The 27,107-nt window shown below is 40.2% G+C and overlaps 1 protein-coding gene across 4 annotated transcripts; it reads left to right on the top strand.

Annotated features, from left to right (window-relative positions):
• Nucleotides 1–5,457: 5,457 nt before the first annotated feature.
• On the top strand, nucleotides 5,458–25,299 carry trdmt1 (tRNA aspartic acid methyltransferase 1). Of its 4 annotated transcripts, XR_015084482.1 has the most exons (13): nucleotides 5,458–5,831; nucleotides 8,422–8,552; nucleotides 8,636–8,712; nucleotides 10,248–10,319; nucleotides 11,680–11,745; nucleotides 12,933–13,002; nucleotides 13,079–13,156; nucleotides 15,830–16,155; nucleotides 16,410–16,548; nucleotides 17,526–17,885; nucleotides 17,974–18,046; nucleotides 20,567–20,624; nucleotides 24,056–24,132. XR_015084482.1 is itself a non-coding variant. In XM_086021349.1 (11 exons), exons 1-11 carry the CDS (start codon nucleotides 5,768–5,770, stop codon nucleotides 25,234–25,236), a joined length of 1,179 nt encoding a protein of 392 aa, XP_085877475.1. In that variant the 5' UTR covers nucleotides 5,471–5,767; the 3' UTR covers nucleotides 25,237–25,299. The 4 variants fall into 4 exon arrangements, 2 of the variants coding, with proteins under 2 accessions (XP_085877475.1, XP_085877476.1); XR_015084481.1 differs by having other exon boundaries at nucleotides 17,526–18,046; XM_086021349.1 differs by lacking the exons at nucleotides 16,410–16,548; nucleotides 17,526–17,885; nucleotides 17,974–18,046 and adding an exon at nucleotides 25,130–25,299 and having other exon boundaries at nucleotides 5,471–5,831; nucleotides 24,056–24,185.
• The last annotated feature ends 1,808 nt before the right edge of the window (nucleotides 25,300–27,107 follow it).

Here is a 27,107-nt window from a genome sequence, read left to right as displayed (position 1 = left end):
AATCAGATGTCAATATTCTTTGCCTGTAACATCATTTGTGAACATTATGCTTTTTGGTTGTATTTGTAATCCTGCTTCATGGAAAATGAGTGAGAAGAAACACTGCTTTTGAAATCGCAGCCCTTTTCCACAATCATCAATAAAATCACTTGTTCCACTTGCTCAACTGGCCTTCATTACACTGTGTGAAAATGTGAAAAGAACAACCGAACTAGAAGGTGAGTTACAAGAAGAACAAGAAAGAGAAAAGCAAGCAGTCCCAGTATCTCTCAATGGTTTTTGAAGGTCAGCGCCCATCTGGCTGGCCTGGAGACAAGTTGGCGACCTGATGGCGACTGGAGTCTGCGCCGGTTGGCTCCTGGACAATCGCGATGTCACCACAAAGTCTCATTTAAGATGTATTCATTTGTTATAATTAGAATGTTTTTTTAAGACTTTTAAAGGTCTTGGACGTTGTACGAACGGAAATGTATTTGTATAAATAATACATTAACAGATGAAATCATTCAATCTCATTTTAACATGTAATCATGTATGATTAACCACATATGTAGTCGAATTCTTTTTTTAGGGTAAATGTGTAAAATGTTTAATTTATTTTTGTGTACAATAATTCAATTACCCATTATTTTATTTGAATTTCATATCGTCGCTGTCCTGTGAAAAACACTTTTCTCCATTTTTTTTCATTTTCTTATTTTTACATGAAATGTGTTTCCGCTTTTAAGACATCGCATTAATGTGGAAATTAAAAAAGATTCAAAAATTGGAGATAAAGGTTTTTCACAGGACAGCGACGATATGTAAAATTGCTTTACTATTGAAATAGTAATCCCCTTTATGCGTTATCTGCAGTGTTGGGAAAGTTCCTTTTCTAGTTCAGCTGTCAAGTTTTAACACAAACTAGTTCAGTTCATTGTTGATTTTTTTTTTTCATCGTTCAGCATTACAGGGGAAGAGGGGAAATAAACTGCCCCTCTTGTCCTGTCCATAGCCAAAAGGTTCCACTCCCCTGGGTTTTATTACCTTGGGAAGAATCAGATAACACCAAGGGAAGGGTAGACTTATATGCACAGATGTTCGCTCCTTGAGGGCATCCTGTCCTCCCCCTCAAGAACTAATGACCTACTGACCCCCTTCGTCAGCAGCAGCTCTCTGCCCTCTCTAAGTTTAAGAGCAGACAAGCAATAACTGTATTCGTCTATATTAAAATATACCTCAATACCATTAGTCACAAAGTTCTGATTTCAAAACTGTCACGGCTGAACTTCTCACCTGAGGCCACAAAATGGGTTCAATCTTATCTGGAACATAGAACACAAGAGTACAATGGGTAATGGTAAAATGGCTTTCACTTGTAGAGCGCTTTTCTACCTTTGGTACTCAAAGGTCTTCACAATGTACGTACCTTATCTACCTACTGATGATGCAGCATCAGGAGCAAATGAGGGTTCAGTATCTTGCTTAAAGGGACGGTGGGGCCGGGATGGCCATGTTTTCACTAACAAGTTCGTTTTTTGTTTTTGATCAGGAAAATGAAAATAGTTGTCATTTTCTATTTTATCCATTAATTTTGGAGAAATTAGGAAATAAGTGTCTCCATGAATAACGCCTCTTTATAATGAGCACAATGGCCGCGCCCCCTACCGTTCTATCCTTGTTCAGCCGTAGTAGTCTAACGGACACTGTTACAGACTATATAAATTTCTGCATGGAGAACACCATACCCACCAGGACAGTAAGGTGTTTCTCCAACAACAAACCCTGGATCACACCAGACATAAAAGCTCTCCTGAAGGAGAAGAGGAGGGCTTTTGCGTCAGGCAACATAGAGGAGCGGAGGACTGTGCAGCGCCACCTGAGGAGGAGGATCAGAGAGGGGAAAAGGTCCTACAGGAAGAGGATGGAGGAGCAGCTGCTGCAGAATAACGCCAGGGGAGTCTGGAGGGGCCTGAAGACCATCTCAGGCCACGGACAACCCAAGACCCGGACTGGGGGGGACCTGCAGTGGGCAAATGAGCTGAATCTCTTTTTCAATAGGTTCGATCAGATGCCTGCCTCCACTCAGTCTCTCCTGCTGCAGTCTCCACCTACTCCTCCTGCTAGGCGTGTCACCCCCTCCCCTCTTTTCTCCACAGTCTCCAGCTCCCAGCTACACCAGATAGCCACCACTCCCTCCTGCCCAGCCTTGGCCTTCACAACATCTCAGGTGAGGAACCAGCTGAAGAAGATGAAGGCGAGGAAGGCAGCGGGTCCAGATGGCATCAGCCCCCAGCTCCTCAAATCCTGCGCAGACCAGCTGTGTGGAATTGTCCAGCACATGTTCAACCTGAGCCTGAAGCTGGGCAGGGTCCCCCAGCTATGGAAAACATCCTGCCTGGTCCCGGTGCCAAAGACCCCCCACCCGAAGGAGCTCAACAGCTTCAGACCAGTGGCGCTGACGTCTCACCTGATGAAGACCCTGGAGAGACTGGTCCTTGTCCACCTGCGCCCCCTGGTGAGCTCCTCAATGGACCCACTCCAGTTCGCATACCAGCCTGGCATCAGTGTGGATGATGCCATCATCTACCTCCTCCACACTTCACTCTCCCACCTGGAGAAGGCGGGGAGCACTGTGAGGATCATGTTCTTTGATTTCTCCAGTGCTTTCAACACCATCCAGCCCACCCTACTGGGAGACAAGCTGGAGCGGGCGGGGGTGGCGCACCACCTCACCACATGGATCCAGGACTACCTCACAAACCGGCCACAGTATGTGAGAACACAGGACTGTGTGTCTGACGTGCTCCTCTGCAGCACGGGGGCCCCACAGGGAACTGTCTTGGCTCCCTTCCTGTTCACCCTCTACACCTCGGACTTCAACTACAACACCCCTACCTGTCACCTGCAGAAGTTCTCTGACGACTCTGCGATTGTCGGCCTCATCACAGGCGGAGATGATCGGGAGTACAGAGAACTTACTCAGGGTTTTGTGGACTGGTGCCAGCAGAACCGCCTCCTGATCAATGCGGGGAAATCCAAAGAAATGGTGGTGGATTTCGGTAGGCGCCAGCACTCTGCACCTGCACCAGTGAATATCCGGGGAACAGATGTTGAGAGAGTCTCAACTTACAAGTACCTGGGTGTTCATCTGAACAATAAACTGGACTGGTGCGAAAACACAGACGCCCTCTATAGGAAGAGTCAGAGCAGACTCTTCCTACTCAGGAGACTGAGGTCTTTTGGGGTTCAGGGGACACTCCTCAGGAACTTTTATGACTCGGTGGTTGCATCGGTCATCTTCCAGGGAGTGGTCACCTGGGCAGGCGGCGTCTCGGCCCGGGACAAGAAGCGGCTGGACAAACTGGTCAAAGGGCCGGCTCTGTCCTGGGCTGCTCCCTGGACTCTGTGGACTCAGTGGGGGACAGGAGAATGTTGGCCAAGCTGTCATCAATGCTGGGCAACCCGGACCACCCCCTCCAGGGCACCCTAACAGCACTCCACAGCACCTTCAGTGACAGACTGTTACACCCTCGCTGTGCAAAGGAGAGATTCCGCCGTTCCTTCTTGCCTGCTGCTGTCAGACTCTTTAACAAGAACATTGTGTAGTCTCTACAAACTGGCGGTCATTAGTGCAATTGTGCAGTCCTGCACCTGAGCTCATATCGTGCAATACCCAATATTCCCCACTACTGTAATACCGTGCAATACTCAACATTCCCCACTACTGTTAGTCTAGTTTTATTTTTATCCAATGCTGTTCCTTACATTTCACTACAGCACTGCAGCACTGTCACTTAGAGTACTTAGAGTATTTTTTCCTCTGTACTATGTACAGGCCGAAATGAGTGTTCCTCATATTTTTTATGTAGATGTAGGTTGGTGTGTATACACATGTGTATATACACATGTTACTGCGTATATCTACATAGGTTTGATTCTAAATGTTTGCCGTCAATGTTATACATTAATGGCCACATTATGCCGCCGCCCCTGTGTGACCTATATCTTTGCTACTGTAACAATGAAAATTTCCCCACTGTGGGATCAATAAAGGCATTCTTATCTTATCTTATCTTATCTTCATTGCTTATAACGTCCAAAAAGGGTGATCAATTTGCACCAAAATTCATGTGGACATCCCTACTAATGCCCACTCAACGTATCAAAAGAATTAACCTCTCCGTAGCTGATTTATATGAGAATGAGGAAATGTCTAAGTGAGCAGATGCAGGTGGAGCTGCATAAATAGAGGCTTGAAGGAGGGGCACACTCGCACACTGCTTCTTTGCGATCCACGGTGAAGAGGATTGGCGACATTTTTTTCGACTGTAGGTGACATTAATACTGAGAAAGAGCAAGCGTGATCTGCGTCAATGGCAGCGGTCGCGACAGCCCTTACGTCACGTCCTCAAATACCACGACCGCTGCCACAATCGAGGCAGCGCCATTACGTCACTTCCGCTAATACCACGACCGCTGCCACAATCGAATGTGCATTTCCTCGTTCTGCCGGGAGATGTCGCAACTCCATTCGACCTGCTGCCGCTACCTTTTTACCCATTCCACGGCATCGGACGTTTTTATTAACGGCTTCTTTTTGTTCGATTGTGTTTATAAACGACTTATTTTTGTTAGTGCTCAATATACACGATTAAAATATATAGAGGCGTAACACAAAATACCTGCTGCAATCAATTTATAAAATATTTTCTCCTCTTCGTGGTGGATTTTGTACGCTGTTAGTCTGTACTATGAATGTATATATGTATGTATGTATTTATTTATTTATTTATTTATTACTTGCACTGGGCATCAATCGTGTAAGTCTCTTTGGACCTGAAGACTTTAAGATGTTGTGGCAGCTGCCTGCACCTGCCTTCCCACTTTATGACTGCAATCGACCTGCTGCTGCTGCTACAGTTTCTGATTCCACCGCACCGTTTACTCTTTGTTATTCTTTTTCTTTATTTCTTTTTTTTTATAGATTGAAAAAAAATCCGACTGAGCCTATTGTCTGTGTTAATACTGTGTTTATTTATTTCTTCAATGGAGAGGCATAGAGGGTGGCGTTGGTGGCGAGGCTGCTGTAACGTCACTTTCTCTTATGCGCCGACCATATATGAGGTCACTTCCTGTCAGCCATTATCCAACTGCCACTACTCAGCCAAAAAATAAATAAATAAAACTAGTGGCAGCTGCCTAATGGCCGCCAGGAAATGCAACGCCGCTTTCTCTTATGCCCCGACCATATATGGAGTCATTTCCTAAAGTCAAACCCGAATTTATAAAATATTTTCTCCTTTTTCATGGTGGACTTTGTTCGATGTTAGTCCGTACTATTTATTCATTCATGTATTTAATCCATATGTATATATATATATGGCAGCTGCCTCGATTGTGGCAGCGGTCGTGGTGTTAGCAGAAGTGCCGTCTGGCAGCTGCCTCGATCGAGGCAGCGGTCGTGGTATTAGCGGAAGTGACGTAAAAGCTGCCTCGACCGCTGCCATTGCCACATATCGCGCTTGGTTTTACTGGAGAAACGTGTGCGCTAAACAAACTGATAGGACGTCATCTTTAGTTGCCCTCACCATGGAGTGAAGCCCAACTGATCCAAGAAGAACGTGTGCGCTAAACAAACTGAATCAAGCACATTTGCTGAAAAGAGTTTTGATTATTTTCAGTCATTGTCAAAGGGACCTTAGACTACACATCGGACGGTATATTTGCATTCCGTGGAACTGCCCATGTTTTGAGATACAGGCAAAGAAGACAGACAAGACGAGAAATGGAAACTCTCCGAGTGCTTGAGCTTTACAGTGGAATCGGTGGGATGCATTATTCTCTAAAACGTAAGTACTGAATAATATTGTCCTCTTTCTTTTTTATTGGCTTGCCACTGCCTCTCTATAATGACCATCGCCCGTAGCGACCTGCTGCAGTTGATGCAAACGGAGGAGGAATTATCAGCGTCTGTATATGGAGACATTTTAATAAGGGGGTCAAAAGTTATTCTTGGTTTAAGCCTAATCGAGGGAGTAGGTCGAGAATTGATCATTAGCTGTATTGACGTTTTGAGGTTTTGAGGTACTCTTCGCAAGCTTTCAGCATTGTTTTGTGGGAGTAATCTTAGAACCCAAGAGGAGAGATTTAAAAATTAATTACTGGTCATGTAATTCCAATCTGTTATATAATGAGGAGTACCGGGAGTGTACGGGAAAATGATAATGGTAATAATGGATCTATTAAAAGCAGAGGTGGGTAGAGTAGACCAAACTTGTACTCAAGTAAAAGTACTGTTACTTCAGATTAGAATAATATGACTCACGTAGAAGTAAAAAGTAGTCATCCAAATAATTACTTCAGTAAAAGTAAAAAAGTACTTAGTGAAAAAACTACTCAAGTACTGAGTATCTGTAGCAACGTCTCATTTATTATTATTATTATTTTTTAAAAACAACCATTCAATCAAACGAAAATACAAAATAATCATCTTCAGGCAAATTAAAGTCCATCCAATCAATAAAATGTATTACATTTAATTAAAGAATATCTTAAAATAATCTTAAAGTAAATTTAAGTACTTTAATTAACAATAAAATAATAATAGTATAAATAAAAGAAATAATCAAACACAAGTAGCACAAAACAATATCCGGACCTCCTGCACAAAAGCAGGGCTAAACTATTGTGTTCTGAATGCAGTGTAATAATAGATTATAAAACAAAGTCATCCCTCGTCAAGCACTTCACGACTATCGTTCCAATTACACACGAAACGTTTTGAAAGAAACATGCACTCTCTACAAATCCTTACGGAGGCGATAGACTCGAGGTCTGTCGGGAGAACAGAATGAATTAATGGTGAGAAACTTCGTTAAATAAAATGTGTATGTGAATAACGTGTGTTAAGCCTAGAGTTGGGCAATATGATGACGTAAATCAACCATTAAACCTCTCTTTAAATGTGTTAGTTGAAGTTTAATCATCAGACAAATTTGTAAAATTATCAACTCACTAACTCCCTTGTGTACAAAATGTTAATTGTGTACAAAACCTTACTTTAGTATCACACTAAAATGATTGTAAATTGTAAAGCCGCGCCCACTCTATTGTTTTTTATGGTGAAATGTTTTCATCTTACAGCCGATAACTAAGCCATCCGACTTTGTTTTGTTACGTCCGAAACTGCACCCTCTAACACAGCAATGGTTCACCATGATTATAAGGGCTGTGCAATTAATCGAAATTCAATTACAATCATGATTATTATACTCCACGATTACAAAATTGACAATCATAAAAAAACGATCATTAATATGCATTTATATCCAATGCAATGTTTGTTTACACAAATAAATTATACTTTAATTTATACATTTGCACCTTGTTTTATTTTATAATAACTAATTTGATCAATTTTATTTGGTCCAGAAGGAACTTACATATTGTTTCAAAGACATTTATTTGTCCTTATATTTTTTTACATTAAAACATATTTTAAAAAATGATCGTCTGAATAATCGTGATTTAAACTATTAGCAAAATAGTCGTGATATAATCGAGCAGCCCTAATGTTTATATATTTCGGCCATCTGAATCAAGCGAGGAGAAAAACAGCGAGTTCTTTTTGCGTAACAACAGTAGTCACGTCGCCTCCAGTGCGCTCCCAACAAAAACTAAAGATAGATAAAAATATGGAATAAAAAGCTAAGCTTTTTATTTCATCCACCTCTGTTGCTGTAGTGACGCTCTGTTTGATAAGAAAATAACGCTGATTTTGATGGTCTAAACCAGGAGTGTCAAAATCATTTTTGCCGCGGGCCACCTCATAGTTATGGAGTCCCTTGGAGGGCCGTTACGGCTGTGAACCTGTATAAATGTACGATCGCCTTATCACATATACACAACAAATTGATGGATAACTAGTTTTGAAATCAGAATCTAGTAAATAGTTTTGTTCAACTATTTTTCAATGTATTTTAAAAGAGGGATTTGTAAAAAATGCTTGCAATATGTGATATGTTGGGTGAAGAGTGAAGACAATTTCAAAGAGACCTCTTAAGCCAACTCATGTGATTTGCCTTCGCGGGCCACATAAAATGATGTCGTGGGCTAGATCTGGTAAGTTTGACCCTTAGGAATGATGTCAATCATCTGTAACTCTGGCATGCCCATCAAGTTCACAAACGAAGTGAATCTTGTGAGCTTCATATTTCTGAAAATGTTTCGATCAAGGAGCTCTGAATTTGACCAGATTGGGTTGTAACAGTGCAGTTAATTTTATATACTCCAACTTTGCAGATCAATTGAGAAAAGATTTTCCACTGTCAAATAACAATTGACTTCCACGGAATCTCTGTCATTCCAAATAGTGACTGTAGGGGGTGAGCTAATGCTCGGGACAGCTTTGTATACCGTAGTTTTTTTTTTTTTTTACAGATCTATGTTTTATTTCTCCAGAGTCTGGAATATCTGCAGAGGTAGTAGCGGCCATAGACATAAACACAACTGCCAATCAGGTCTACAGGCACAATTTTCCCGACACCCCACTCTGGAATAGAACCATCGAGGTTGGTAGCATCCAAAGAATTAGAAAATTAGGTTTGAAATATGATTCTGTTAACCTTAAACCTTTCTATACTATTTTTCTTAGGGCATATCACTTGATGACTTCAATAACTTGCGCTTTGACATGATTTTGATGAGTCCTCCGTGTCAGCCTTTTACCAGGTATGCCCTGATGTGTGTGTATACAATTGTAATAGCATGGAACTTTAAGACATAGTTAAAGTATTTAATTTACCTTATTACAATTGTTGCAGTGTATTATGGGCCTATCTATGAGAGTAGGTATATATAACGATATTGTATTGCAAGTATAGCGGCTGAAATCTCTGTTTTAAAATTCTCGCAGTATTGTCGTGGAACAGTATGTGACAATATCAAACGCCGCCACAGTACTGTATTTAGTGGCCACTCAGAAGCAGCGTGGTGCTAGCCTAGAAATCCGGACTCATCGCTGGACTGGCGATTGAGTCTGGTCACACTCTCATCAAGCGCATTTCTGAGGCAGGGCAAACGTGAGCAAAACAGACAGCGAAATGAACCAATCAGCGAAGAGCGGACGTGAAGAAAAACTAAACAAAACATGTCTTCTTTTGAAATAAATGCTTCCAGTTCTGGCAGCTACTAGGGTGTTAATGTCTGTGCTTCAGGTTGTTCAAAACTGATTTAATGCTGAATGATGTTAAACTATCAACCGTCCCGCACGCCATTTTGAATGAGGCTGGACTTCTACTTCCAAAGAGTGACGTTGCTCACGACGAAAACGTTACAGCACCTAAACAAATTTGATTTGTCTGGTTCGTTTTGAGGGTGAATTTTCCAGACCTTTAACTCAATTAATAAAGTTATTTTTATACCTAGTAGGAAGAATATATGCCTGTGAGCCATGTCATTTCTTCCTTTCTATGTGTTCCAACAACATTCATGTGAATATTGATTATTTCAAGGTAAATTCCTCCTCTAACTTCGAATGCAAAGTTTTGTGAGCCCATCAATAGATTTTTCCATTGAGTGTTAATGATAAGCTGCCAATTTTTTGGAAAGAAGCTAAAATGGAAGTATATGCTGTTAAAGAGGAAGTCAACACAAACATATTGTTTTCGAGAATAGGTTCTATGCAAGCCCACTAGTTGAAACAGGGCATTCTGATAAATATTGCGTTTGTGGAATAAGTGTTAATTCACTCGTTTTTAGCCATCTCTGGGGCGTGCCATATTTGTCTTCGGTCAACTGAAAATGACATCACAACTGCTCACAATGACCAATCATGGCTCAGATTCAGAAAACAGGTCAACAGAGTAAAGTAAAAATCACTTTGTCGCTATTTACTGAATACAAAGTCATATGTGTCTTTATTAATTACTGTATCACCTTTTCAGCGATAAGTACACATGAGGGGTATTATTGTTTCCATTATTCTGTAAATTCTGTTACTTCTCTAAGTTTGATCAACATACCGACTGGTAGTTATGCAGAGTTGGGTCTACTGGATTCTTCACATCAGAGTTTGGAAACCAATCCTTGGCCAGTTTTATTTTTTTTTTAAATGATGATCTTTCAATTTCAAATGCTTTCAAATTATTTGATGTATTTTTATATGAATGATGTACGCAAGAATTTATTGACTGTCTCAATAAAGGTGTTAATTACATTACTCACTGTAACATTTTTAGAATTTTAATTTATATCTATATTTGTAGGCTGGGACTCCAACGTGGTATTGCTGACCCCAGAACCAAAAGCTTTCTCTACATTCTTAATCTTCTGCCAAGGTATTTGTTCCTCAGGTTTTTATATTTTATAATGTATTTACTCAGTGCGTGTAGGGTGTACGTCTCTGTATACATACAGTATAATGTGTAAACCGTCCTGAATCATCTTGATAGGGATGAATATACAGTTCGTATGTGCGCACGAGTTTGAGTGTATACTGTATATCTCAGTGTATACACTGCCTGTAACAGTGGCAATTTCGTTCGGACTGCAAGGGAAGCTCAGCTTCCCCTAAAATGTGTGTAAAATATCAGAGCTGGGCATTTTACAAAAAATTGAGCATCTGTCATCCGTCAGCAACGAGGGTAGCCTTCCGTCATCCGTCGTTTTTCCCGGCCTGAAAAAAAATAGCACCCATCTATAGGCCGGTCCGCCTCTGTTTTTAAACTGCCGCCCGTCTGCGAGTCCGACTACAACAACTAATTTTACTCACCGCGCTCGCCACGGCAATCAAAGCCTCACCGCGAAAAATAGCTAATGACATATTGATGACGGACGCCGAACTAAATAAAGGGCTTTCCATTGATGCTTAATCCGTCTATTTTCAAATTTGTCCTGTCATTCGTCGACCGTAAGCAAAATAGGCGTCCGTCAGTGAGGGACCAACAGACTGAATGCCCAGCTCTGCGAAATATGTATGGCTGTGTGTGGATTTCATTGACTAAATATGTGCTTGAATACCTTCATCTTTTTTTGTTCAGAATCAGCTACTTACAACTGGTAACTGACACAACTTCCTTCTCGTTCATCTCTGCGGCGCCACGGCGCTTTATTATCCAGTCGGATGCTGAGCATCTACTGCTTTAATGAGGGTGGGTCGAGTAGAATTAACGTATAAATAAATAAACACATTTATGATGTAAGCCAGAAAAAAATTAGCTTCGCCTCTTTGAATGACCAGCAGCCGCAACTGGTCTTTAAGTGTACGTGAATAAACAGTAAGTATGTTTGTCTGTTAAGGCAGCCGCTGTTTGAATTGTGATTGGAAAAAGTTAAAATTTTAAACTGTTTATATTACATTAATTACATTACTTATTAATTATATATCATTCCATAACATTCAATACCATTCTACATAATTCTGTCATTCAGTATCTCTCCACAATTCCACATTTTCAATGTCATACAACATCATTCTATTATATTACATGATTCCAAAGCCTTCCAGATCATTCCACATGCTTCCATAATTTGTCAAGTAGCATTTCAGCATTCACACACAATTTCTCCAGAAATCTCATCTAGTTACTATTTATACTGCTCACTTGTAACAGTTATATCGTTCTGTTTTCTTGACTACTGCTTCTCACAAGTGCCTCATTTTTTGTGTATATTATATGTGTATGCCACGGTGGAAAGGCTGAGTCAGCTTCCCCGCTTTATCCTGCTCGAGAATGTCAAAGGTTTTGAGAGCTCCTCTGCCAGGTAATATTTTCACTATTCTTAACAGGGCTGAAAATTAAAGTTGATTATTGATCTACTATAGTGAAGGGCAACTTGAATGATGGAGAAACCACAATTTTTCATCAGCGCTACTTTTGGGCTCCATAGGACCGCACACTTCCTAACCAGATGTATGACAACAAGGGCATTGTAGTAAGGACAAAATATTTTTTATTGAGCCAGTATTAGGGTTGGGCATCGTTTGAATTTGGACGATTCTGCTTCGAATTCCGGTTCTTTGATTCGATTCTGGTTCCTAACGATTCTTGATTCCGATTTTTGGACAAATCGCATAAATTCCTTTGCTCTTTAATTTCATTAACTTTTTATCGTTTTTGAACTTTACGATGAATTACTCAAAGGGTTGTTTATAACCAGTATATTTATTTTTATATTTTTGTATTATTTTTCACAAAAGCTTTATTTTTGAGGAGCTCAAAACAATACAATAATGCAGCTGTTACTCAAAGCATGCTACTGAACACCAACTGATGGGCTAACTTAATGTATTTCTTTAGAAAGAAAAAAAAAGTGTAAAGTGTGTGCGTACAGTGGGTACGGAAAGTATTCAGACCCCTTGGAATTTGCCATTTGCCAAAATCAAAAAGTTAATTTTAATTCTCATTGAAGAAATCCAAAGCTCAACTACACAAAATAACTACATGCGGATTTCTCTCCCGCCCTCCACGCCCACGCAAAGAGCTTTCTTTCCCATTCAGAGCTGGCAGAAAACTGCTAAGCAGCAAACCAACATTAAGTCTTCCATTGCCACCGACGAGAAAATAGCAAAACTCAAGCGACCGGTCAATTAGAAGCATCTCACGCTCAAGCAAATTATTTGTTGTGCTAGACCAAAAATTGGTGATAAGAAAGATGACGGAGGTTTCAAGGCAGTGGAGGCCAAAATGCAACAGACACGGCAGGGCGTCTAATAGAAAATCCACTGCCGGCCAAAGGTGCGAAGGGTATCATAGAGAAGGGAAGCCAAATGAAAGCATGAGAAAGATCAGACCAAGATAACGGCCTGGCACAAATCACCAATCAAAACATTTATGGCAAAAAGGCCTATTCTATCAATCCCCCTGTTTGAGTGAAACGGTAAACTGGTTTTGTTTGATGGGCAAGTCTCGTGTCAGTTTACCTTCTAATGTCATTTTCTATATTTACAGGCAGTGTTTAGTCGAAATGCTGATAACATGTGGCTACACCTTCCAGGAGGTGATGGTCTCTCCCACAAGTGTAAGAAGCTCATTGGTTGTCTCTTAACTGCCTGGTTGTTTTAGACACATCTTTTCTGATATATTCTGACATTCAGGTTGGGATTCCAAATTCAAGACTGCGGTACTTCCTGATCGCTAAGATTTCAACAGAATCGATTTGTTCAAAGTCAAAGGTGAGTACAGTGTATCAGTATTTATTAATGCTTTTGAACTGTGTATATTAGCAGTTCTTAATCTAGGTTTGATCGAACCCTATGCGTTTGGCAAGTCAATTTTAGGTGTTGGGTGGAGTTAAAGGCCTCTACACACCATTACGCCGTCGGAAAGGCTGTTTTCGCCGTCAGTTTGGTGTAGAACGCACCGTCGTAAAATCTGAGCCATTCATTGTCGGGGTGTCTGGCAGGCATGTTTGGCTGATTGAACATGTTGACTTGGCTGTCGTAGGGCTGGGCCGATAATTCAATATCGATATGTATCGCGATTGACACGTGATCGATACCAATAGAAAATGCCTTCGATAAAACGTTCAATAGAAAAAAAGAAAAACAAACCCGATTGCAGCATGGTGCGTGATGTAGGCAGCGCATTTCCGCCTCCAAACATGAAGAAGCATTTAAACCAACAAGAAGAAGCTGTTAACTCAACGGAGCATGCTCGCGGGCCCGGCGGCGATGTGCTACGCTCGCGGGACCGGCGGCCATGCGCTACGCTCGCGTTCAGCGAGCGTGCGCCGTAACTTTGCTCAAATAAATGACCACTCGACTCAGTACAACTCTTACAATTAAATTATATTATGCATGATAACCCTATTAAAAATCTGTGGATGGAGCCATGGTGTACAAGTAGAGGAGTTCTTGTCTTCGACATGCTAGCAGTAGTTAGCCTTATCCGACATCGGCATCGCACTCAAAGTAAAATCAAGCAAGTAAAATATGAATGGACTATGGCAATAATGAGTCCGCTAAAAAGATAAAGTAGTCCTAAGACGGTCGGTCAACGATGATGCATGCACTGCAAGAGAGTATTCGTTCACTTACATTGGATGAACATTGAATGAAGGCTAATATGTGTCAACAACTGCTTTGGGGTAGACCTAATGCAAATAAGCATTTACAATGCACTGATGGAGGTCAAACTGCACATTACACTACATAACGATGTACAAAAAACAGTTACCTGTTATTTAAAGGTAAGATTTAAAACAAAATCAATAATTATCAAAATTGACTGATATGAAATACTTAGATTGTGGCAGTTTTTCAAACATTTTTCAGCCCTTGTAAGCACATTATCTTTAAAATGGAGTTTATTTCATCTTTATATTGACAGGTTTATTTCACTCTTTCATAGTTACATTGACCTCTTTATGTTAAAATGAAATAACCTAAATTTATTTTTCTTTGGGTCATTATTTTCAATAGTTTAAAAAAAGAAAAAAAAAATTCAATCTATATCGATATCGACCAATATGAAAAACGTATATCGTGATATACTTTTCAGTCATACCGCCCAGCCCTAGGCTGTCGTGACAAATAATTACCGTGTTGATTAGGCCTCTTAATAATTAAATAGGTGACTCAAGCTAGGCCGTTGTGTTGCTGTGACCTTTCCTCCTGGCTCGGCATCTTCTTATCTGGAACACCCTTTAAACACAATAGTAGTTGATTTCAGTTCAGGCTGTAGAGTCACACTTAGTCACATGGTCTTGGCATAGCTGCCCCCATGTGGGTAGGTGGCCAAGACAGTCAAAGAATAGAAACCATTTTTGACAGATTAGACCTCCTTCTCTCAATCTCGCAGAAAAGAGTCCACAGCTCTGTCTCCATCTTTCTGGCATTCATTTAATGGTTAAACTGAGAATATGCAGTCTTCTGGTAGTTATTATTAGCGTAGGGACCAGTCAAGATAAAAGAACCAGGCAGAGGTTCCCTCATAACTTTTCAATCAGTCTGATTGGCCGTTTGCAGAGGCTTCCTAACGAGGTCCAATGTTCCTTACATAAATCAGACAGCGCAATCAGACGCCCGACGCTGACCGCCGCCCGATGTCGGATTGGTGTATCTAGGCCTTAAGATTCCCTTTATCAGCATAGTTGCATTGCAAAAACGACAACAATCACTGAATGCCATGATGCCATCTGCGCCAATGATTGAGATAACAGGACTCAGCTTGTCAAAACATGGCGCGTGCCGGTGACGACGAAACAAACGTTTGGTAGGCACGCACAAGTTGCCGCGTCACCCAAATCAGCGAGAAGTATTGCACTGAATTCTGCCTTTCCCGAGCAGATCACATTGGAGCAGTCCCAGATTGGTACTGTGGACAGCTCTTTTGAATGATTCATGTATCAACCTGACTCTTGCTCGGCCGGGTTGATTAGAAATAGACCTTTGAGAAACTCACAGTAAAGTTCACCAAAAAAAAAAACAAAAAAAAACATAAGTTCATATTTCAGAAGTTCAAATTAACTAGAAATAAGAAATAACTATGGTTAGTGTCCTCCTTTAAAAAAAAAAAAAAAAAAGTTTTTTCAATGGAGTAGACAATTTGCATTTTCATTTATTTACATGCATTTGGGTAATATCTATTTTGTATGAATTTGTTGATTACGTTTATTGTTTTGTTTTTATTTTATGAACACGTTGCAACAAAACGGACATCCGTCAATGAAAGATTGACGGACCTTCCATTGGTACTGACGAAATGTCCTCCTCTGCTAACTGTGGCTAGTCAATCTATACCCTTTTCATAAATATTTGGGTCTTGATTTGGAAATATTTGTCATACTTGTGCAATGTGATCAGAATGTCTGATGTGAATTTGTCATCCAGTACTTTGTATTTTAGGATTTCCAAATGCCGCTGCTCCCTGCTGAGATTGCGTCCTCTGCGGAGCATCCCCTTTCAAGTCCTCTACAGCCAGTTAGTTCCCTGACAAACGAGGACGAAATGGAAGATCATGTCCTTTATAAACTTGAGACAACAAATGATGCTCAAAGAAAGAGGAATCAAAATATGGATTTGTCAGTCAAACAGATCCAAGACTTCCTTGAACCACAGGAGAATGTTGACATGGATCAGTATCTTGTTTCATCCGACGTATTGTTGCGTTATGCTCTAATCCTGGATATTGTCAAACCCATCTGCCGGAGGTCGATCTGCTTCACCAAAGGGTAAGTACATTGATACTTTATTGTACGGTCGGTTTCAAAAGTATTCATACCCATGAGCAACACTCAATGACTTGGCACAGAACAAAGGAAGAGTGTGTGTTCATTTGTTTGCACAAAAGGAAATAGCACAAACACAACAATCCATCACTGTTTTTGCACTTTTTACTGTTGATAAATTGCATATATTCTATATTTCATTGTTGCAAAAGTATTCACACCAAGTCGTCAAATCATAGTCTGTACTTGGGTTGCAGATCCTTTGGCAGAAATAACAGCTTCCAATCGCTTTCGGTAGCCAGCAGTTACAGTTTCCCCTACTCCTCTTTGCAATACCGCTCCAGCTAGGGTTGCCGACCGTCCCTTGAAAAACTGAATCGTCCCATATTTAAGAACGTAAGTACACGTCCTGCTTTGAGTTATAAAGGGATGCACTTTGCCCCGTAATATCGTCAGAGTAAATTAATTGAACTTCTGAAATTAATGAACAGTTCCCTTTCTATGACAACTTACGGTAACGGTCCTAGGCCCTCCCCTGCTCTGTGACCAATGAGCTGACAGCACATTCGTGCATATCAGGATACAGAATCCGCTTATCTTATTGGTCGAGGTAATGTCGCTTGCCAAAGTAGATAGCGGAAGTCAACAAAGCAGCATGACAAATTTGTAGTCCATCAAGCAATATCAGAGATGCATAAGGTATGTAAAGAATTATTTATTTTTTAACCCTCCGATCAAGGTTAATATGGGAATGTGCAATGAATGTCAGCATTGTATGGACAAACAACATATGATAATTTTGGGTTGGAATAAACAAATACAATTGATTGACAAGTATGTTAAATAGATTAATAATACATAAAAGTAATAAATTGATGAATAATAGAGAAAGAATACACACATAGCCTTTAAACATAAATTTTACTGTACGGGCAGTCAATATACTACACTAAAAAATGTGAAATAGAAATATTGTTTACATTATTTTCTCTTTTTTGAAGAGTAAGTGGACAAATATGTGAAAATTTTCTGCTGAACGGATTAAAGGTGAGCTCATTTTGAGCCTCAACTATGACATGTCTTGCTCAGCGCTTTACTCTGCAGTAGTCAAAGATGTTTCTGCCAAGGCAGAAAGCTTGTTGCCCTTGGCAACACAGATTGGAAATTCTGATCGGATGACAATACAACCTTCTAAATTATAGATTAATAAATGTATTATATATATGAATTCATTGCAAATATCACTACTTTATCTTGAGGATCGATACTTAAAATTGAGGACTCTGGATCGGAATATCGCTATTTTGGTATTGATAGCCCATTCCTAGTTGAAGGCACTCAGGTCGATGAGATGTCCCTTATTTATTTTTCAGGGAGTTGGCAACCCTAGTTCCAGCTGAGACAGGTTCCTTGGTGAGCTCCGGTGGATGGCAATCTTCAGATCCCACCAGGTTTTCTATCGGATTGAGATCCGGGCTTTGACTTGGCCAGTCTAGAACCTTCACTTTCTTCTTCCTGAGCCATTCTTGTGTCACTCAAGCTGTATGTTTTGAAAGGTCAACCAGCTCCCAAGGTTCAGTCTTTTTGGAGACTTGAAGAGGTTCTTCTCCGGGATGTCAATGTATTTCGCACTATCCATAGTCCCTTGTACACGGACAAGCTCACCAGGACCGGAGGAACAGAAACAGCCCCGTAGCATTATGTTCCCACCTCCATGTTTCACAGTAGGGATGGTATGAGCCGGATCATCAGCTGTGTTGGCTTTGCGCCAAACATACTTCCTGGTGTTCAGGCCAAAAAGTTAAATTTTTGTTTCATCAGACCACATCGCTGGAGTGTCTTTCAGATGTGTGCTAGCATACTGCAAGTGAGCCTTCAGATGTCGTTTCTTCAGGTATGGATTCTTCTTTGCAACACGCCCACCAAGCCCTTCCTTGTGTAAAGTGCGGGATATTGTGGACTTATGTACATTAGTCCCAGCAACCTGGAGAGACTTCTTTAGGTCTTCAAGACTTACAGCGGGGTTTGCACTCACTTCCCAAAGCAGTTTCCTCTTACCTTTTGCCGTGATTTCTGGACCAGTGACGTGACAGTACCTTTTGGCACATTGAGTAAACCTGCAATGGCCGTGTAGCTTTGTCCATTTCTGTGCTTCTCTAAGTCTGTCTGAGGTCTTCTGACAGCTCCTTGGACTTCATGACTGCTGTCTGCTGACAAGCATGGGATGACTGTGGAGGGGTGACTATTGGGTACAATTTATAGAGCGTAATCAAGCCTACATGAGCCACAGGTGACTAAGTGCAGGCGTGTGACACTGTGATGCAATAGTTTGTGTGTGACACTGTGATGCAATAGTTTGTGTGCTATCGTTTTTGACTCAAAATAACAAATTTGGTGTGAATACTTTTGAAACATTATAATAAAAACGTTTCCTATTTATAGTAACGAGTACTTATGAAAAAACAGTGATGGATTGTTGTGTTTGTGCTGTTTCCTTTCATGCAAACAGTTGAAACACTTTTACTTTGTTCTGTGAGTAATTAAGCATTGCTCGTGGGTATGAATACTTATGCAACCCACTATCTCTTGCTTTCTTTCTGCAGGACTAAAAAGGATTAGATTCCACTTTGGTAGACAGTAAACTAAATGTAAAATGTGGCTCACCTCTAATTCAGTAAGGGTTATATTCTCCTTTTTGCACTTAAAGAGTAAGCCATAATTCCGGGAGCATGAAGATTTTATGAGACGCGAATTCTATAGAGATCCATTTGTAAAGTATGTCACACTTAAAATGTGAAATTAACTTGTGGAGTGTATCTGAAAGTTGTACTAATCGTTGCCAGTGATGTGTGCATCACTCATCCAGCTTTGAATGAGCAGGTGTTTGGGCACAACCCCATTCTTTAACAATTCCAAGTAATTGAATCAGAATACTATGCTCAAGATCGAACCCATGTTTGGAGTCGGTATATCGTTAGCAAAGCAAGTGAATGTGCGTGCATCGTGCCACATACGATCAAATAATCACAAATGGTTCAAAATCAATAACTCATTGTACCATTTCAATGACTGTAGTTTTTTGTGATAGGCACTTTCAAACTTCAATCATGGGAATGCTCTTCGCAGATGGGGAAAAAAAGTCAAGTTGAATTATTTTTCACCAATTGAGCCTCCACCCTTTGAGATCCCCGGTAACGCAGGCGGTGGCTTGTGGGTCGTAATAGCCATAATGCGAATGGACCCACGCTCGTAAAGTAAGCCACTGAGATACCGAACAAAAATCAGCACCCTTTTCATCACACGCGCAACCTAGGAGGAGATATTTCCATCATTGTCCATGCTTGTGTGGCTCGCAATGGGCAACATGTCTGCTCTGCACTTCCTGGTCTACTCGTTCTGTATTTTGTGCCATCAAAAGAGGCACTGCAGGTTTCACATCAAAAGTGGAATCTCACTTCCGTAAACTTATTTCATAGTATTCGCCGGAAATGATAAGGCTTCATTCTTTCAGGATTAACACTCTAAAGCTAGCTGTATGCGTTCACCATTTTGCAGTCTAGTCCAAAGTTGACATATGTGACGGTTCACGGTTGTCTAGTGACATGTTCAATGAATATGGCGGCCAGCTATATTACTCCCTATATTAATCCCTTTTAACATTGTTAAATTTACGTAAAAAATAATAGTGGCTACTACGCACGCGCGTTACTCAGTAGTGATTTTAAACACCGTTTCCTACACAATACAAACTAATATTTCTTCTTTCATAAATTTACACATTGTGCATCTCAAAATAATATTTAAGAAAATAATAATAATGAATTCGAAACAAAAACATAATTTCTCAATATGGCTCTTACACTGTGCATAGCAACGATGTGAAGTGCTGAGAAAGGGCAGCTTTGCCATAGCTCAAAAAAAGCTGTTTTAATACTGAACTTAGCAGGGCACAGCGTGCCTTCATCAAACCCATTCTTTGTACATGTGGTGAGGCATAGACCGCGCAAACGTCACTGCAGCAATGCCATGCGAAGTTTGACTTTATATTCCGCCGCAATCCACATTCGTTGTTTTGAAAATGCACTCACTCAAAGTTGGGGGTGTCACTACGGCTGGTATTGGCTGGCTATTGAAATTTTTCTGCATTTTATGGCCACTTCCATAATTTGCGGAGCAAGGAACAAAGCGACAACACTGGAAATGGTGGAACAACGCCCGTTTGCACAAATGGACCCAAGGCAATGTTTACTTTGCCAACTCACCCTAAGGACATTAAAATTGTAGTTGTGGCTTTTTATTGAATCCAAGGGCACTACTTGTTGTACAGTTTATGAATCGCTCTTTTTTTTGTACACATGATCTAGCCATTTAACATATAATTGTGTTTTTTGTGTGTGTGTCTTTTTATTGAAAGCTATGGGCGGTATGTGGAAGGAACTGGCTCACTATTGCAATGCTCCCTGGAAACAGAGGTATGTTTGAAATGTCCCTTTTTATTATTATTTGAATTATGTCATGTCATGTCATCTTCCAAACCGCTTATCCTATATAGGGTCGCGGGGAGTTGCTGGAGCCTATCCCAGCCGTCAATGGGCGAAGGCAGACTACACCCCGAACTGGTCGCCAGCCAGTCGCAGGGCACACATAGACACTGTCACTGAGCGGGAATCGATCCCACGCTGCCCGCACACAACTCAGGCGTGTGTACCACTACACTATCAGCGGACCTATTTGAATTATTTGAAGAAAAAAAATACAACTTAAAGAATCGCCATTGTCTATCTGAGACATGTCAGCAAAGTTCAAGGACTGGTGTCACATAAGATTAAAAAGCCCGGGGTGCATCTTCTAGACCAGGGGTACGTTTCACAAAGCAGGTTTAGTGAAAACTAAACTAGTCTGCTAGCACTGAAAACACTGAAACTCAGAGTTTTCCATTTAAAAAAGGGAGGTAATTCAAACAAGAGAAAGAGGGGTAACTAACTACTCAGTTTCAGATAGAGAAGTAACTTCTAGGGGAAATCAACCCAAACATATTTTTTTCAAGAAAATGCTCCCAGCAGGCCCACTAGTTTGAAACACGGCATTCTGATTAATATTGCGTTTGTGAAATATGTTAGCATAAGTTAAGCAGCAAAATTCACCCCTTTTTAGCCATCTTAGGGGCCGGCCATTTTGTCACTTCTGTCGACTGAAAATGACATCGCAACTACTCAGGGCACAGGGCACGACCAGCCACGGCTCAGCTTGAGAAAACGGGTGAGCTGTGATTGGTCGTTACCTGAGCCTTGAGCAGTTGTGATGTCATTTTTAGGCGACAGAAGTGACAAAATGGCCACCCCCAGAGATGGCTAAAAATGAATGGATTAACTCATATTCCACAAACGCAATATTTATCAGAATGCCTTGTTTCAACTAGTGGGCCTGCAAAAAACATATTGTTGAAAAAAATATGTTTGGGTTGACTTCCCTTTAAGCTCTCGGTCAGTTACCGCAGTAACAGACTCTAAGAACCTAACCTGGTCAGGACCAGGTTTAACTCAATGAACCTCGAGTTCCTCTCTGTCTCCGCTCTCTTTCAGAGCCATACACTCCATTTAATTTCCTCATTTGTTCAGTTCGCAGGCGAGTTTTGGCACAGCCTAGTTCTGCCCGCTGTCATTTAAAAAAAAAATTGAGTTAGTATTTGAGAGGTCCATTTGCGCAGTATCACTGAAAAAAGTTTCAGTTAATTTACTCTGTTTTATTTCTTCAACGTAAGTGCACGAAATGTGATCATCTGAATCCAGATACATTTTTTTAAGTAGACTGTATATTTACTTTAAAAATGTATCTGGATCCAGATTATTTTATTTTGGGCAACCACCTGACGAAATATAATTGAGTACATTCAACCATCATTATTTTCAGTGTACCCCCAGGAGATTATGCAGAGGTCTTAACTGTTTGAACATTGTTTTTTTATTTCATCTTCAGATGTTGCCAAGTGCGCCTTTCCCCAGCGAGATTGCTCCTAAAATAAACAAATTAATAGGCTTCCATTCAAGCAGTTTTCCCGTTTTATTGTTGCGATTGCAAAGGACTACATTTGAACTTGCGTATTGACCCTAGCAGCAATATTGTCCTATGCCGCTGCCCCGTTGCCATGGTAACTTGTTGAATCGGGGCCCCATTGATGCTGGTGAAGGTACTCCGAGTTGATTAAGCAGATTAAAATCAGATGTTCTGGAACCGTAAATTCAGAGTTTCCTATCTCAGAGTAGATCACCTCAGACTTCAGGATTAGACTCAGAGGTTGATGAACCTGCTTTGTGAAACGGACCGCAGGAGTGGGCAAACTTTTTGACTTGTGGGCCACAATGGGTTCTAAAAATTGAAAGAGGGGCCTGACCATGAACTTTTAGAGTGTTTGGGCCGGATATACTAAAACGTTGCGTGTAGTGTGCAAATCACATAGCACAGTAAACACACGGAAATAAATGTACAACCCGATATACTAACTGTGCACTGAGGACAATGAAATATGCAAGATGTGGCGTTTATACACTATTTGGTGCAAAATTGGGAGGACAAAACGTAAATAGATGAAAACAGCACACATACAGTGATCTATTAAACCTGGAGATTGCATTTGTTTTTAATAAGTTTCAATTGAAGGCGCAAAGTTAAAGAAATCAGCATTCATTGAAAAAAGATGATCACTTTCAACATTCAAAACATATTGTTACCCAACAGGATAGACGATCTCAAACATTTCTGCACTGCTCATTTTCTGTCCCGGTGCTGTGCGTAAATGCACGCTGAATTAAAATAGCACTTTCACACTTTCCATACGCATTAAATTAGCCGCCAACCTCTGTGCAGTCGCCACCCATTCTTGCGTTGACTGCTTGCTTCAAAATTTAAAGTAAATTCAAAATGGTTTACTTCCTGTTAGCTTTAGCATATGGCTCTAAGAGACTTTTTGTAGGTATTGGCCTGTTACATATTACTGCCAAATATTCATAGATCTAGCTGAAACATACAACCGGGGCTGCTTTTTAAAAATTTCCAGGGGAAAATCTAGCCAAACATAACCTGCAGAAAGAAGTTGAAGTTCCCAGAACGTGTGGGAACCAAAAATTTTTTGTAGTGTAAAATTTTCTAGACGTTCGTTTTTACTGGTGCCGCATATCCAGTATGGGACGTTCTGTAGACGTTAATTTTAGGTTGGGTTTTTGGTTCTAAGCATATATTGACACATACACACACCACTGACGAGACACTATAGGCGACACACTCCATTCAGAAGTACAATCATGGGTGTAGTTTACAAGCCCTTTAAATAAGGCACTTTTTCTCCTTACAGAGGTCAGGTGACTAGATGTTTTTGATTTGTTTTATTAATTGACATGTTTTCCATTATTTATGGGTGGACAATGTGGGACCATTTTTATACAGTTTGTATTTAGACTTAATAAATTATGCTTAAAATAAAAGTTTAAAAAAAAGGTTCTGATTTTATGTTTTATTTTATTTTACTTGTGCATTTTGAGATTTGTTCCCCATATGTAAAGTGTATTATAAATTAAATATATTATTTGTGTCACAAATCTCTCTTCATTGATATGTTCTGTTTTGATGTATAGGTTGGTTAAAAAATTTTTTTAACATACCTATATCATGTAACTTATGATCTCAGATTTTGGACAAGTGTTGAACTGGTTTGTCTGATATTGCTCACCATGGTCCAAGGAATGCTCAGGGTGTTTGTGTGAATGCTCAGACGCAGGTAAAACTAGACGGAACATTGGTTCTAACTAACCTTTGGATAACCACAGACCAACAAATGTTCTTTCAATGTTTGGTATTAGCAGGAATTATTTTTTTTTTATTCTTATTATTTCACTTTTATGCTCTGCAGATCGAGAGTGTGTTTAAAAATCTGGACCAATTATCTGAAGAAGAAAAACTTCAACAACTGCTGAGACTAAAGCTTCGTTATTTTACCCCCAGAGAAGTAGCTAACCTAATGGGCTTCCCAAAAAGCTTTTGTAAGTATGAAAACCATTTACACTTGAAGTTGTAAAGTTTTTTTTGTTGTTGTTTTGTTTTGGAAAGACTAACTTAGTTCCATCAACTACAGTACAAGTGATAAATGGGAAATTATTGTATTCGTATTTAATGTGTCAGATGTTGAATTCATCAGTTCTCTCGTGATACAATCATCCAAAAGTTTTAGGCTTTTCAAATACTGTACTAGCTTCCTGGCAGAGCTCGCAAGGCACAACAAATTGCATAATAAATTCTGAACACTGGAGAGGAGGCAGCATCTGGCTCTTTGTCAAATTTCCAGTAGGTGCTGTTTGGCTTCCATCACAATCTTGGAACACAGGATCAGCTCAACGTGCTTTGTACTTATAGGTGCAATGCAGTTTTCCAAACCAGCACACGTCTTCTGTGGACTTGGAAGATGATGTACTTTGTAGTGTATTCTGAGGGGCTCAAAATTCCCTTAGACCACTTTAGAATCATGTTCTCGAATAGAACACTTAATTCAAGGCGCCTTGCCATTGCGGCCAACGTCCTCTTGCCATGCTTTAGCCAGTCTTTATTGAGCTATGGCAAGCTGCCCTTTGTCGCCACTTCATATCGTGACTATGGACAGAATAAACCAGGAACTGCTGTAATTTTGTATTGCAACAAGAACATGAATGGCGTAGAAATGGTGGGTTTAATCTGTTGAGCTGTTAATATTAGCTCAAATTGTTCACAGTATCGTTAAATTAATAGCTCTATGACAGGACAGTGTTAGAAACCTACAGTTGCTAGCTACAGTTGCTTGTTTACCCTCAAATTTAGCTTGTAGCAAACGTAGCCCCTGCTTCCCTGACTCCGCTACTTCTTTACACAAAGCGTGGGCAAGTATTTGTATTTGTACAGTTGACTGCTACATGTTGAAATAATACATGCGTCTTTTTAATCTCTGTTTTTTTAGCCTTTCCAGAGCAAATCACCACCAAGCAGCGTTACAGACTTCTAGGAAACAGCCTCAATGTTGTGGTGGTGGCAAGACTTCTACAACAGCTGATCTCCAAGTGTTGAATGGAAATGGAAATTGAATGTAAAAAATGGAGGGAAAAAAAGATGCCATTACTGATATTTCAATTGCTCCTCCCAAAAGATCCCAATTATTATTTTAATGTGACTTAATGTTACAGTTGTGTTAATATTTAATTACTGTACATTTCCATTTGAAAATATCCCCGTATTGCACATTGCTCTGTGGTCTTGCTAAAGGACAGCTTTTGTTCTCAACTATTGATTTGTTGATTTTTTTTTTTTAACTTGCGTATCCTAAATGTATCCTGATCTCACACACAAACTCCCCATGAATAAGCATCGGACTTCAAGTTGGAGAACGTTGTGAGTGACCATAATTGGTGCTTCAGAAACTGTGTATAATAGAGCACCTACCTGTCAAAGACTGTAAAGAATTTGTTGCACCCCGTGTCAATTGCATGCTATATCCATCTTATTCCTGAGGTCTCACACAGAAACAATGAAAGGTGGTCATTCCGTCAATCAGTCACAGACACAACTGCTTGTAATGTTTCATCAAAAGAGTTGTTAAAAAAATTTATTAAGGTCGAATTGTGGCCCAGTGCTGCTTTAAAAACATTTGAATACAGGAGTGGCCAACCAGTCAAGGCGGGGTATAGGAGGAGGAAAAGAAGTTTTTGTTTGTATGTTGTGTCTGTGTTGTTATCATATGATGCATTATTATTATTATTATTATATATTTAGTGTTAGTGTATACTAGCTTGCGCACCATATCAGTCCCATGTTGTGCCCAATTTCTTTTTTTTCTCACTTGAATTTCACATGATCGAAGAATAAAGTGTTAAACGTGCAGAGATGAATGGGCATGAGGCTAGTTCAGAGGTAGTACAGTTTTGGTAGGAGAATAAATACTATATCCTTATTTATTAATCATACAATACAATTCCATTTTATTTATATAGCGCATTTCATACATGAAAATGCAACTCAAAGTGCTGGGTAATTAAACCTCCAAAATCCAACATAAAAAGAAGACTGGCTCCTTCCCTCCCTCCGGGGCACAGGCTTCAAACTCAAGGCCCGGGGACCAGATCTCTCTCTTTGAAATTGTCTTCACTGTTTACACAACATAAGAGATATTAAGTATTTGTTCCTAATTCCTCCTTCTAAATACAATGAAAAATAGTTGAACAAACTATTTACTGGCTTCTGATTTCAAAACTATACATCAATTTGTTGTGTATATGTGGTAATATAAGGCAATCATACATTTATACGGGTTCACGGTTGCAACGGCCCTCCGAGGTACTCCATAACTATGACGTGGCCTGCGACAAAAATGAGTTTGACACCCCTGGTCTAGGGGTCTGACAGTCCCGTGATGATGTAAGCAGAACACGTTGTAACACTCGTGAATCTCTTGGATTAACTGAATGCGTGCTCTCTTCCTATATTGGTTTTTGACAAGGCTTTGGCTGGATCACTGGGTTGACTATATGCCTCTGTACATATTCTTTCGTTCGTTCAAAGGTGTTTTGGATTTCCACAGGTGGGAGCTCCTGACCCCTGACTATCAGATGTGTTAACTTAAACCCAGCGGAAGCAGACTCCAAAACTGCAGCTTCAGCTTCATCTTATTTTGCTAACGGGTCGAGTTCTTGAGGTCGAGTGACATTATTCATAATAATATTGAAAGGGATGTCCCAATCGTGGAAAAAATATTTTTTTAAGATAATGTGGAAAAAAGTAATACATATTTGATAAATCTTTTGGTACTAATGTCAAAGTTTCGTATTCATTTTTGTAAATTCCGTGGCAGAAAGCCATGCTCCTTTTATAATGAATTTAGGCAGTACATACGTTCTATTAAGTATTACAAACAAAAGGCTCTGAGGACAATGGAGATTTGCAGC

Source organism: Filicampus tigris, chromosome 21 (assembly GCF_054856515.1).
Source record: "Filicampus tigris isolate MCC_2025a chromosome 21, RoL_Ftig_1.0, whole genome shotgun sequence".
In the NCBI taxonomy this organism is placed as follows: domain Eukaryota; kingdom Metazoa; phylum Chordata; class Actinopteri; order Syngnathiformes; family Syngnathidae; genus Filicampus; species Filicampus tigris.
This window is presented reverse-complemented; position numbering and strand designations above follow the sequence as displayed.